At 33.7% G+C, this 16,159-nt stretch overlaps 1 protein-coding gene across 1 annotated transcript in view; it reads right to left on the bottom strand.

The window, feature by feature from the left end:
- Window positions 1-4,967: 4,967 nt before the first annotated feature.
- LOC102810319 (USP6 N-terminal-like protein) overlaps window positions 4,968-16,159 on the bottom strand; it is a 50,017-nt gene continuing 38,825 nt past the window's right edge. The window contains exon 13 of the mRNA XM_085506482.1: window positions 4,968-14,159. Within this exon, the coding sequence (XP_085362608.1) occupies window positions 12,898-14,159 (1,262 nt within the window). The 3' untranslated portion in view covers window positions 4,968-12,897. The remainder of the gene's footprint in view (window positions 14,160-16,159) is intronic.

The following is a 16,159-nucleotide window of genomic DNA, read 5'->3' as shown; positions in this document are numbered from 1 at the left end:
TAGTAATTGTCACGCTTATCTGTGAAACCTTTGGGCAAAGGGTGATACAAATCGGTCACTGTCATTGCCAAGGTAACGCGATTGGTCGCGTCATTAATGAAACACGTTAGCCTCAATGTTTCTCACAGTAATGACCTTGTCATTCAATTTCACGCCAACCAGCAATCATAAAAATAACACAAAAACACTAGATACAGAATTACGTCTAACAATCAAATTCGAGCTATAAAATTAGGTTTGAATGATTGATTATTGAATGACACGTTGCTTAAATCGGCAGAAATGTAAAACTTGTTCAAATACGTTTTATGACAGTTACCGTCACGGAATGCCAACATGCAGTTCATCTATAGCTGAAAAGCTTGTGGTCAGCTTTCTTGTATATGAAATTTTCAAATTCATATCATGTCGGGTACATATAATATCTATCCCGGTGTCGACACATTTACACCATCTTCATGAGAGAGCTCACACAGAGAGCATGTAACTTAAACAAACACTGCTGCACATTCACCGAGAATACAAGTCAATCTATTTAATTTGATCAACCCCAGGTATGATGTGAACTTTCGATAAGATCAAAACAACAACCAAAATAATACAAGTGATTGGTACAATTGAATACTATTTAGTATATTTCAACACTTGTCTTGGAAGTAATTAACGTAATATATGGTACACTTTAGGATGGCAAGGTTCGGAGTTGTAAAAACAAAACTCGGAATATATAAAGGGCGATTGTATTATAAAGGACGGGGTCGACAATGGAGAGACGTTTGCCGGGGATTTTTGTTCATATATATAACCGACGATGAATGAACTAGGATGTTTTACTCTCTGGAATATTAGTTAGTTATCGTGGCTAGACTGGAATATGATGCAGGTTTATGAGTGTACTGATTCGCGATAAATGATAATAAACATCATCCACGGGTTAGCTGGTGCATGTTGAGTGACGCAACTTAATAACGAGGCATCTCGTTTGCTCAGCTATCTTGTGGTGTTTACAATCTGCATACAAATACAGGTATGGTATTTACAATCTGCATACAAATAAAGGTATGGTATTTACAATCTGCATACAAATACAGGTATGGTGTTTACAATCTGCATACAAATACAGGCATGGTATTTACAATCTGCATACAAATACAGGTATGGTGTTTACAATCTGCATACAAATACAGGTATGGTATTTACAATCTGCATACAAATACAGGTATGGTGTTTACAATTTGCATACAAATACGGGTATAATGTTTACAATCTGCATACAAATACAGGTATGGTATTTACAATCTGCATACAAATACAGGTATGGTGTTTACAATCTGCATACAAATACAGGTATGGTGTTTACAATCTGCATACAAATACAAGTAATGTATTTACAATCTGCATACAAATACAGGTAATGTATTTACAATCTGCATACAAATACAGGTATGGTATTTACAATCTGCATACAAATACAGGTATGGTGTTTACAATCTGCATACAAATACAGGTATGGTGTTTACAATCTGCATACAAATACAGGTATGGTATTTACAATCTGCATACAAATACAGGTATGGTGTTTACAATCTGCATACAAATACATGTATGGTATTTACAATCTGCATACAAATACAGGTATGGTGTTTACAATCTGCATATTAATACAGATATGGTATTTACAATCTGCATACAAATACAGGTATGGTATTTACAATCTGCATACAAATACAGGTATGGTGTTTACAATCTGCATACAAATGCAGGTATGGTGTTTACAATCTGCATACAAATGCAGGTATGGTATTTACAATCTGCATACAAATACAGGTATGGTGTTTACAATCTGCATACAAATACAAGTATGGTATTTACAATCTGCATACAAATACAGGTATGGTGTTTACAATCTGCATACAAATACAGGTATGGTATTTACAATCTGCATACAAATACAGGTATGGTGTTTACAATCTGCATACAAATACAGGTATGGTGTTTACAATCTGCATACAAATGCAGGTATGGTATTTACAATCTGCATACAAATACAGGTATGGTGTTTACAATCTGCATACAAATACAAGTATGGTATTTACAATCTGCATACAAATACAGGTATGGTGTTTACAATCTGCATACAAATACAGGTATGGTATTTACAATCTGCATACAAATACAGGTATAGTGTTTACAATCTGCATACAAATACAGGTATGGTGTTTACAATCTGCATACAAATACAGGTATGGTATTTACAATCTGCATACAAATACAGGTATGGTGTTTACAATCTGCATATTAATACAGATATGGTATTTACAATCTGCATACAAATACAGGCATGGTATTTACAATCTGCATACAAATACAGGTATGGTGTTTACAATCTGCATACAAATGCAGGTATGGTGTTTACAATCTGCATACAAATGCAGGTATGGTATTTACAATCTGCATACAAATACAGGTATGGTGTTTACAATCTGCATACAAATACAAGTATGGTATTTACAATCTGCATACAAATGCAGGTATGGTATTTACAATCTGCATACAAATACAGGTATGGTGTTTACAATCTGCATACAAATACAAGTATGGTATTTACAATCTGCATACAAATACAGGTATGGTGTTTACAATCTGCATACAAATACAGGTATGGTGTTTACAATCTGCATACAAATACATGTATGGTATTTACAATCTGCATACAAATACAGGTATGGTTTTTACAATCTGCATACAAATACAGGTATGGTGTTTACAATCTGCATACAAATACAGGTATGGTGTTTACAATCTGCATACAAATACAGGTATGGTGTTTACAATCTGCATACAAATACAGGTATGGTGTTTACAATCTGCATACAAATACAGGTATGGTGTTTACAATCTGCATACAAATACAGGTATGGTGTTTACAATCTGCATACAAATACAGGTATGGTGTTTACAATCTGCATACAAATACAGGTATGGTGTTTACAATCTGCATACAAATACAGGTATGGTATTTACAATCTGCATACAAATACAGGTATGGTGTTTACAATCTGCATACAAATACAGGTATGGTGTTTACAATCTGCATACAAATACAGGTATGGTATTTACAATCTGCATACAAATACAGGTAATGTATTTACAATCTGCATACAAATACAGGTATGGTATTTACAATCTGCATACAAATACAGGTATGGTATTTACAATCTGCATACACATACAGGTATGGTATTTACAATCTGCATACAAATACAGGTATGGTATTTACAATCTGCATACAAATACAGGTATGGTGTTTACAATCTGCATACAAATACAGGTATGGTGTTTACAATCTGCATACAAATACAGGTATGGTATTTACAATCTGCATACAAATACAGGTATGGTATTTACAATCTGCATACAAATACAGAAATACAGGTATGGTATTTACAATCTGCATACAAATACAGGTATGCTGTTTACAGCCTGCATATGAATACAGGTATGCTGTTTACAGCCTGCATATGAATACATGTATGCTGTTTACAATCTGCATATGAATACAGGTATGCTGTTTACAGCCTGCATATGAATACAGGTATGCTGTTTACAGCCTGCATATGAATACAGGTATGCTTTTTACAGCCTGCATATGAATACAGGTATGCTGTTTACAGCCTGCATATGAATACAGGTATGCTGTTTACAATCTGCATATGAATACAGGTATGCTGTTTACAATCTGCATATGAATACAGGTATGCTGTTTACAGCCTGCATATGAATACAGGTATGCTGTTTACAGCCTGCATATGAATACAGGTATGCTGTTTACAATCTGCATATGAATACAGGTATGATGTTTACAGCCTGCATATGAATACAGGTATGGTATATACAACTTGCATATTAATACAGGTGTGGTATTTACAATCTACATACGAATACACATGTGTTGTTTACAATCTGCATGAGAATACAGACGTGGTATTTACAATCTGCATATGAACACAGATATGATGTTTACAATCTGTATATGAATACAGGTATGGTATTTACAACCTGCATATGAATACAGATATGGTATTAACAATCTACATACGAATACAGGTATGGTATTTACAACCTGCATATGAATACAAGTATGGTATTTGCAATCTACATACGAATACAGGTATGGTATGTACAACCTGCATATGAATACAGATATGGTATTTACAATCTACATACGAATACAGGTATGGTATTTACAACCTGCATATGAATACAGATATGGTATTTACAATCTACATACGAATACAGGTATGGTATTTACAATCTGCATATGAATACAGGTGTGGTGTTTACAATCTGCATATGAATACAGGTATGGTATTTACAATCTGCATATGAATACAAGTATGGTATTTACAACCTGCATATGAATACAGGTATGGTATATACAATCTGCATATGAATACAGGTATGGCATTTACAATCTGCATATGAATACAGGTGTGGTGTTTATAATCTGCATATGAATACAGGTATGGTATATACAACCTGCATATGAATACAGGTGTGGTATATACAATCTCCATATGAATACAGGTATGGTATTTACAATCTGCATATGAATACAGATGTGGTGTTTACAACCTGCATATGAATACAGGTGTGGTGTTTATAATCTGCATATGAATACATGCATGGTATATACAAACTGCATATGAATACAGGTATGGCATTTACAATCTGTATATGAATACAGGTATGGTATATACAATCTGCATATGAATACAGGTATGATGTTTCAATCCGCATATAAATACAGGCATGGTATTTACAACCTGCATATGAATACAGGTGTTGTGTTTATAATCTGCATATGAATACATACACTCTACATTGGACAATTCAAGACAGATTTACTCCATACATGCTGCATGTTGAAAGTTCACATAAATCAAATAAAGCACACAAACGAGCAATTATTAAATGTGGGTAATTTTATTGACAGCTGAAATTCAGTAGGTATATTTACAACTAATAAAGTGACTCCTCAAAGTGAAGTGATGGATAGACAATGTTAATATTAAACGTCATGTACAAGATATTGCGTCTGAACACTGCAGCAAATAGTACGGTCATCATACTTCATAACTACACATGATTTACGACGCAGTCCCCGAACAGAAGAAACATTTGAGTGTTCATGCAGTGCATAATAGAATACATACTGTTCAATTTAACAACATCGGGCATTTTCTCTTAATTTGAACTCGTGCATGACTTATAAAGGTCACACATCCTGTCACTTGGAGTGGGTATTGTCCTATAGAACGGCAATAATTATTATATACGTCACCTTTTGTTAAGTTAAACTGTATTTCAGCCAACTGAAATAATTTGGGGGGAGGGGGTGTTTATTGTGGCATTTTCCTTGGTAGTGTGTTTGTACACCAAGAATGTACCAGGATGTCTGACCCTTTGTGGGGCATGCATATACTCAACTACAAATCTAAGATACTGCAATCAACCATTGTAACTGCTACGAAATTTCACTTTTTTTAGCTATCATGAAAAGGCGGTTTGTGTATTTTGCATCATTAGGAAACGCACGGTTTAAATTTCCTGACACATGGCAGCTTTTGTTTTCAAACTCAAAATATATAATATAGAAGGAACCCCCAACAATTGAATATCTGAAATGCTGACAATAAAACAGAACATTAAAAAGCATGCAAATATCGGCTCAGCAATTGAAGCAAATATGATTAAAATAAAATGTTTATTGTAAATACAATGAATGCTTTGATAAACACAATCATGAAAATATGCATTCAAATATGTCATTACGCATGAAAAAAAAATCAGACAGGATAAACAGCTTAAAATATCAAATTAAAATTGCAGCCACTATCATTTCACTCCACATTGGTTTTAACATAGTGCATATGCACCATGGTGTGGGTCCCACGCGATTTACATAATCCATGTAAAATATATTGTTCACATTACAACATACACCGAGAATCGAATATTAAACAGCTGCAAACAAATAATTAACATAAACATGAATGACGCTCATTAATATGCATAAACATGTATGACGCTCATTAATATGCATATTTACAGAAGAAATTGTTGCAAGATTTAGCATAAATTACATTAAAACATAGCTAGGCAACTGTAGCCTCCAGCTTTAGAAAAATTTCCACAGAATTCAGTCAAAATTGAGTAAAACCTGGAATTACCAACAGTGAGTGTATTCCAGGTCATACCAGAACACTTTCGTTTGTTAATATTGGATGGAGAAGCACTACGACACGCAGTAGAAATAGATTCTTTTCATTGAAAACAAATGTTCTTTCACTTAATTAGAATGTTACAAGGATACTCTAATGGTAACTTTATAATTATAAACGTATTTTTTTTAAATAAATCAAATAAATTTGTTTTCTGTAAACATAATAGATTAAGTCTTCACCAAGAATAGTCAGTACCTTTTCAGAACATACGATTCAAAATTTCTACACCCTGACAAATGCAGATTTGACAATTACAAAAAATGTCCTAATAAATTACTCTGAATTAGAGAATCTGTACATATGATTCACACTGTAATTCACAGCACCATGATATGCCTAGGTGTCATTAATCGAGTACAGGGTGCCTGGCTATAGTAACAAATAGAGTACCAAGAAATATATAGTGTACACAACATAACAAGGCAGACATACTTCTGTAATTTTTAATATACATAGCGTACTTCGACATTAAGTGCATAGTATAAAGAAAGAAATGCATAGGTAAACAAAATTAACATGCATTGATAATAATTAGTTAGTATAATTACACTTTACAGCAAAGCCTCGTTTCTTTATCTTATGGCATTCCAGTATTAGAGTTAATTGATGCGACGTATTTAAAGTGTAAAAAAAAAAAATTGTTTTCTGTGACAATGCAGGATTTTCTCTTATTCATCACAAGGGGAATCTTTGTCAATTCACATATATCAGAACACAATTCACATATGATTTAAACACAAAGGAAGTAAAAATGATCTGAATTCTTGAAACTACGAACTTTTATATGACATCATGGTATAAGTAATTGTGCTTACACACACCATAATTATAACATTTCTGGAAATTTTTTGGTTCCATTTTTTTTCAAGTTAAAGCGGGTGAGTTGGCACCTGTGTGCATGCGTCAGATGGCCATAACCTTCTTTGTTTACAAACAAGCGTCTAACCATAAGCCTTTGCGTTTTTAGCTTTATGTTGTTATTGGCGTTCAATTCTTACGCATGCACATACCCTCCCGCTCTAAGATAATATAACTTAGCTTGTATTGACTTTGAAATGAGTTCAACACAATATGTATACATGGATTACAATTACTTTAATTTTAACAAATATGATAATGATATGATCTTCACATAGCCAGCATCAAACATAAACTAAACTTGTACAGATATTAACAAATTATTAACAAGAGATGCTCATGTGCATCAGAACATAAACAACCTTGGCAAATCAAGCACAATAGATTGTAAAAATTCTGATATAAATTATTGCTAAAAAGAAAGAAAATTCATACCAAAGATATATTATTGCTGAAGAAATCAACCGATAAACAGTTAAAAGGTGAAAATGTTCAATGCAATACTAAACTACGATGCTAAAAAGCTGCCATTTTTTTTTTGCATCCAGATCAGCCTTGTTTTGTATCTGACCCTTAATTAACACAAAAAAAAGGTTAAATGTTGCAAATCCAAAATGGCCGACCAAAGAAGGAAGCCTCGAAATCTATGTACATGATGAAATCTTGAATTTGCTCTCTTATAAAAGTTATGTCTGATAAAAATGACATAAAAGCTAATATTGAAAATGTCGCATTGCCTAAATGTTAATACTTCACACAGTAAATACATCTCATAATCTAGAGGTTTATATATCATAAGATTTCATTATGTCCATTTACCGGAGATTGGTTCAAACCATTTTGTAGTAGGGTAGTAGGGTGAAAAACAACATTCTTGAACAAAAAATATCCTAATCATTTTTATTGCCATTACATCATTCTGAAATAACATTATTAACTACCTGTTTATTTAAAATGAACATAGTTGCAAACATGAATGATGCAACATAGTCAACAAACTATGTCAAACATAAGTATTTAAAATAAAGATTGTGAAATAAGTTATACGCAACATAATAACAACTATGGGTATTTGAAAGCAACAGCTGCAAAACAGGATGTATGCAACATAGTCAACATCAAACTATGTTAAACATAGTTGTGAGATAAACAATAAAATGTGAGAAATTTAACATAATATCAGAATATGTTGAGCATGTGTATAGTTCTACATTTGAAAGCAACATCAACTTATGTTGAACATATGTATATGAAATATAACAATGTAAAACTATGTAAAACATAGACTAATTTGAAAGTAACAGCTGCAAACAAGAAGCAATAAAGCCAACATCAAACTACGTTGAACATATGTATGTGAAATGAACATAGTTGTGAAATATAACAATATCAATTTGAAAGTGACAGCTGCAAAGCAATATAGCCCACATAAAATTATGTTGAACATAGGTATGTGAACATATCAAGCCATGTAAAACATAGGTACATTTAAAATCAACAGCTGCAAAAAAAGAAGCAACATAGTCAGCATAAAACTACAACACGTATTTGCAGCTTAAACTTGTGAACAAAAAATATACATCAAGTTATGAAACGATCAGGCACGTGCATTGAACATAGCAGTGAAAGAAAAGCAGTAGCAAACTGACATAACACTAAACAATATATAAACATAGGCATGACTTGAAAAAGAGTTGCAAAATATGTTGTCTATACATCGCAGAACCGGAACTGGAACAGGAACAGGAATCTGTCGGGCAACACGCACGTATAGATTTCTGATGAAAATGAAAACCCTTCACTTAAATTTCATTGCATTCAATTTGAATTTATTTCTAATTCCATCAATGCAATGCAATTTAATTAAACTCAATTAAAATGAAATCCAAATATGAATGCATTTTTAATCATAGTTCAATTAAACTGTATCTACTTTAAATATAATTTCAATGAAATTCAACAACAATGGTGGCTTGTTTGGGCCGTTCACTGTTTTTCAAGAATTTACACATGGTGTAAATATTTACACCGCAGAGAAAATTATTCTCACCGCGGTTTGAATAATTCCACCGCGGAGAATAATATTCTCACCGCGGAGAAAAATATTTTCACTGCGGTTAAATATTCTCACTGAGGTGTAAATTAAAGTGAAATTGTCGGAAATTAGAAATGAAGCCGAAAAATACAGGTGAATGGCCCTAACAAGCCACCATAGACTTCAATAATAATTTTCCAGTGATACATTTTGGTTCCATGTTTTATAATAGACAGCCTGCAAAAGTCAACAAGTTATGCAAAATAGAATTGAAACAAAACAAAAAAAATGAATGTATAATGAACATTTCCGAATTGTTTAAATGAAGTAATAATATAATAGTTTTAAATCGTATAATGTAGACTGCTTGGCATTTGAGTCTGGGGAACACAGTGTGATGTATTAGAACGATGTTTGAAGGCTTTTTTTTTTTTTCAAAATGGCTGCCTAGCTAGAAATTCTTCTCTGAAACTTTCTGAGTAATGCACATGATTATGATATTATAGACAAAATGATATGAATTAGTAGAATGATAATAAACTCTCTAAATCTTGATTTGAGAATGATGGAACAAATGAAATAATCACTCATCAAATGAGTGAAGATGAATATTCATCTCCGTGACACTAAGATGTCAATACAGACATTCCCTTGTTTCTCATATATGACGTTATTAAAATTACAGGCTAAACTAGGATAAACTACAATACGGCAGTCATGAGTACACAACCCCATTAAGGCAGTCCATCAATGACCCCCATTTTGAGAACACCACAATATACTTAATTGAAATGAATGCTGATGTTTGCGTTTGAAGAAAATTGACATAAATACCTGTACTACAATATAATGTACAGAGAACGATCACACAGAAATGTACATACATGTTCTCTTCACACACAAAAAAAAAGGATTTAAAAAAATATGCATTTAAAAAGCTATGTGAAATATACAAATCACTTAACTAGTAATGGGTTTATATTACATACAAGTAACATAATGTCAGCCAACAACTTTACTTGTCAGTAATTTTTTGGTGGCACGACCGGCTATTATTTGAATATATCCACATTATAGATAGTAAACAGAGAATGAATGATGTTAAGGGCCATGCTTTATTTTAAGCGAGAGGAATTATCATCCACGCATGCGACAGATGGTCATAGCTTGTTGTTCAGCGAACAAGCGTCTACCCATGAGCTTTTGTGTTTTTACCTCGAGTTGTCGTCTTTTACGCTTCAATTCCAGCATGTACGCAGATAATGACCCCTCTGCTTTGACAAATGAATCAAAATATTCATGTAAATAACAAAGCCAAAAAATCAACATTTTAAAATAACTAAAAAAAAACAAGCTTATATATGCAAAATGCAGCATTCTGGTAGAAAAATAATCTCATGCTTCCCTGATATATGAAATATAATATGATATATTCACAAAATGGCTGCTGCTCTGAAGCATAAACAAAAATGACATGTTTCCATGAAAACAAGTGTGTTTACGATTTTTTTTTTTTTTATGTTTTTCTTCCCACAACGAAGATTTAATTAGTACAATCGTCAAATTCTGAATATATTTAGAAAAGTCAGTTTCAGCATTTGTCAATGATATGATCTTATTCACGACAGTCTTTGGCATTCCCACTTTGCAAATTTATTCCTCAGACAATAATCCCACAATGCAACTGTAGAAAACAAAGCCTTCTAACTCAGTGTTTATAAATCCAGTTTATATTTGCAAGCCAATTTTGTTTTTAATCTCGTTAATTTCCCATATATATAGAAATGGTACCACATAAATTTGCAAAGTGGTAATGTGACACTAAGAAAGAAGCCTGTAATATGAAACTGCATTTTGTTGTGAGCCAAGCTAATATTATTCAACAAATTTTATTTTAGAACAGTTCCATGAAACACAATGTTGAAGCAAAACATCTTTTTTTTTATATTTTTGTAAAACCCAGATGCTTTAAATAATTCAGGATAACAAAAAGCACAGTATCAGTTAGGATATATACATTTTTTTTTTAATTTATTGCGAAATCACTAAATTCAGTGAATTTTACCAAGTTATTCCATATGGCTATCTTGTGAAAGTTTAAAGTAGGACAATTAATTGCATGTAATTTGAAGATGGCCACAAGAGCATACAGTTTAACACTATGGGGTAAATCACAAAGTCATTGTTCCCATGGAAACAAGTTCAGGTTAACCCCCCCCCCCCAAAAAAAAATGTCAATCAATTTTATCATTTCCTTTTTAACTGTCTGCCAATCAAGAAGTGACTCTAGGATAGTACAAGATATTATGGATAACAAGAAAATTCAGATTTTTATCCTCCCCATAATGTCAATGGTACGTTCCAATTATTTCCCATTCAACAGGTAACCCAATTTATATATATATAGGGGCAGCTGTTATGCAAGTATGGGCAATTTTTAGCACTCAGTTATTTGTTATTTATTTCAAAGGTCAAAATATAAATATCTGCTTTAGTATTAAAAAACTTTTTTTTTTATTAAAAATTGTTTTGGATATACTAGATCAAAGTTGAGTTTATAGAAGACTATACAAGGTAGCGATGTTCTACAGAAAAGTTATGTCAGAAATTTTCTTTGTTCATTTTCGACGGCAGTAATCAATGCTTATGGTGTGTCTTCTAGCACATAAACAAGATAAATAATCACAAAGAAATTGGAAGACTGGCACTTTGAAATGCATTTCTGGAAAATTATCTTAATTAGAAAAACACAATTTTTTATATTGATGATGCAAATGATGACAGTTTTATTGTTCCATTATGAAGTTTCAATATCACAAACTAATGACATCATGAAGTGTCAATATCACAAACTAATGACATCATGAAGTGTCAATATCACAAACTGATGACATCATGAAGTGTCAATATCACAAACTGATGACATCATGAAGTGTCAATATCACAAACTGATGACATCATGAAATGTCAATACCACAAACTGATGACATCATTAATTGCCAGTATCACAAACTAATGACATAATAAATTGCCAATATCACAAACTGACGACATCATATAGTGTCAATGGCACAAAATGATGACATCATGAAGTAACAACTACTGACATCACTCAGCAACATTGATGACATCACTTGATAAATTTATTACATCACAAAAATGACTCCTTTAATGCAAAATCAGACTCCTTTAATGCAAATTGAATTATTGTGACCATTATTATGTTAGCTGTGAAGCTACTGAGTTGGAGAGAACCAATTATTACCTACATCATATTAAGCTGCCATGTAAAAAAAATGCTAAACAAATTCAAAAAAAAGGGTAAATTCCTATATTATGTAAAAAATATCGTCAATAAGTTCTGAAATGTTAATTTGTTCATGTCAGTTTTGAGCTTCAACAGTCCAACGAGGGAAAGTATCACATCATTGATGACATCATTGAAAGCTGTATATCATCAGTGACATCACAGTATTTGATGACATCACAGTAATTGATGATGTCACAGTACTTGATGACATCATACTTTAATATATTTACAATGTGTTTCCTATTTACCATTGCTTTCTTTTTCTTCTGAAATCAAAATTTTCAATCCACTCAAACTACAACTAGCTCTTTTCTCACACTAGTTAGTTTCTTGGGTAAGAAGACCACTTTCAACACAGACCTAGGGAGACGTATGCTAGTTTTAATGGGCCCCCTAAGAGGGTTTTTTTAAACCATGACTCCTTGTTTCGACCTAGAGTTGCTGTTGACACCAGGTGGGCTTGGAAGTTGGCCATCAATTGGCTTCCTGTAATAATGATGATGCGTTGGACTGTCTTCCAATTCACCGTTCTGTAAGACATCATTGTAAGCAGGTTCTTTTCGTTTGGGGCTGCTTTTTGAAGTAGAACGCTTGTTATGTTTCTTTCTCCGTGGACTTTGTTTTTTATTATGAGCTCCAGACACTTCCGGTGTGGGGCTCTTGGAAGTAGCCCTGACCTCTACCTCAATTGTGCTCACATTGTGCGCAGCCCCTTCCACAGGCAATGGGCTCTCGGTATATACAGGTCTCCCACTGTGCGTGTCAGCATGTCTGTCGTGGTACATGTGACTGTCTGTATATGGTGTTTGAATGACATGCTCCTGTCTATCAGCTTGCCCCTGACTACTGACATGGAACGCCTGAACGCCATTAACAGCAGGCATTTGAGGGTCCTCCTGTAAATGCGTGGCCGGGTACGAGACATAGTTCCCTTGCATATTGTAACGTCCGTTGACACCTAAATTCTCTAATGAATCTTCCATTGAACGTTCATAAGTATCCTCGACATTGTCGTAAGAAGACCCTGTCGACATATGTGATATGTGTCTCACTTCTTTGTTGGTGATTGGCGACGTTGGTCTTGATCCTGATGCAGAAGGGTAACTGGTCGGCCTTTCAGGTGGGCTCTGCTGCATTGGTAATGAAACATGTTCCATCCTCTCATCGGAGGAATCTCTATTCAAGTGTATCCGGTGCGCATCGCTCCTGCTCTCCATCGTCCCAACTGTGCTCATACTTGTCACGCTTGTCTGTGCCGAGTACCGGCCGTTTGGAGACCGCCGTGACCGTCCGTCGGTTGTCGACGACATCTGTGTGAATGAGGATATATTTGACTGAGCAACTGACATTTGAGAATTACTTTCACTGACAGAAAGCGTTACATCTGGCCGGTCAGTTTTGTCTATTTGACTTTTTTCATTCTCGCTCAGCGGCTGCCGCACACCCGTAGCTTGATAATAATTAGTATGTCGTAAGAGTCCAAATGGCAGCTGTGGAAGTTCAATATTTGATTTAGGGGTTTGTGGAACGATCAATTTTGATCGTCGTAATTCAGCTATACATTCCTGAAGCGACTCAATACACTCATCGTCCCTGAACCCAAAGTCATTTGCTAGATCCTGTTGCAGAAACCACACAACTTCCTCCATATTCTTTTTCAAAATAGATCCTGAGAAAAAAAAATAAATAAATAAATTAGACTTTCAAAGAAGCATACATTCTGTAACAAATAGAGAACTCATTTGAGACGTATACTGGATGGAGCAGAATGAAGTATCAAGGCAGAGAGGCTCACAAATTACAATGTTCTTCCAATGATAAAAACAACATAGAATTGACAGACGGTGACACCAGTATTATCCCGATCACCAGTGGTTCATAGTTAACCACATTTGACTTTTTAGCATGAATTTCAGACTAATGATTTTCACATCCCAGTGCTCAGACATATGAAGATATTGTAGAGTATCTTTCACAAATGATGCCAAAAGTCTCATTGTTTTAACACCATAAACTGCTTTCATTTCACAAGACAAAGTCAGTGGAAATCATGAATTTTCTTTCACTGGTGTCCTATGACACAGATTGAAGTGACTTTCACAAACGTTTGTCTTCATTTATGCAATTAAGTCCTGAAATCATCAATACCCAAGTCAAAACAACACTCACTCCTGATCTTACTCACGGTCTTACAAGTTTTACCGTAGTCATTGACACCTATTCAAGAGTAGGAAGTTTATCGTGGTTAGCGTGAATGGGTAAAGCTTTGTTTCGAAAATAAGCTGTTATCACCGTAAACAATGTTAAACAAGTTTGAACAAAATCCATCCAGAAATGCTTGATATTTGAATCAGATGTTTTTTTAGCACAAAAATGGCCTCCATTCGGCCATTTTTAATAGGATTGTCAAATCAATATATCTGTATATCTATGACATGATGTATAATGAATATATAAAAATTTGAACATAATCAGTCAAAGCAAGTCAGAAATATGGCACCAGAACCACATTCATTACAACAAAATGGCAACCAGTCAGCCATTTTGAATCTTATCTGAAAAAACAAAATGATGTGCAAACCAAGTTTGCACAAAATCCATCTGTAAACAGCCAAGAAATGCTTGATTTTGATGATTTGTTAGCACAAAAATGGCCGCCATTCGGCCATCTTGAATCAGATCGTAAAACAAAATGATGTGCATCAAGGTCCTATAATGTCTAATGTATATACCAAGTTTGAACAAAATCCATCTGTATACAGCTGAAGAATGCTTGATTTTGATGATTTGTTTGCACAAATATGGACACCATTCAGGCATTTTGAATCGTGCATATGTATAATATCAAGTATGATGTATGTGTGAAGTTTGATTGTGATTGGTCCAGGCATTTCTAAGATACAGGTTCGGACACATGCACAGACACACAGAGGTCAAAACATAAGTCACCGTTTTCGGACTGCTTCCGAACGGGGACTAATTAGTCTTCAAATGTTCAGTTTATTTTTGAAAACTAATTTCTCCATTTAAAAAAAAATTGTACAGTTTTGCTATCAAAATCAAAGGTAAAGTTCGTACTAAAACATGGGCAAATCTCTCCTGTGTTGCATTCATTAACATTAACATATTCAAATGAGCTATGGTAATTTGAACATCATCCACCATTTTGATTGGTTGATTAGCAATTTGACCTATCAGGTCAACTTATTAAAGACAAAAAAGGGCAGATATTGTATCACATCCAGCATATATATGCGATCGTAATCATTCATTTACGGTGAAACTAAGTTGAATTTTACTTGCATTTCATAACAATTCAACAAATTTACTTTTTGTACGTTATTAATAATCACTACCATGTAATAATAAACAATTGTCAAACGCAGCATGACCGGATTGCGCTACCGTGATCATTTGCTATTCAGCAATACAGTTGTGTTTTTATTTGAAACTTCTTTTAGAATATACTTTCATTACTACTTACCAAGAAAATTAAAAAAAATAAATGCATATTACATTAAATATATGAGTATTTTTTATCATCAATGACAAACCACTGATCGATTTGTATGGACATTTTCTCGTTGATCGACGGTTTACACTTATGTTTTCAAAGGATGATAGTTTTTGTATAACTTTCTAGACCGTCTGCAAACACGTTATTTACTA

This window comes from Saccoglossus kowalevskii, chromosome 12 (assembly GCF_978046115.1).
Source record: "Saccoglossus kowalevskii chromosome 12, keSacKowa6.1, whole genome shotgun sequence".
Lineage (NCBI taxonomy): Eukaryota > Metazoa > Hemichordata > Enteropneusta > Harrimaniidae > Saccoglossus > Saccoglossus kowalevskii.
Note: the sequence above shows the minus strand (reverse complement) of the source record. Positions and strands in the feature narration are given on the sequence as shown.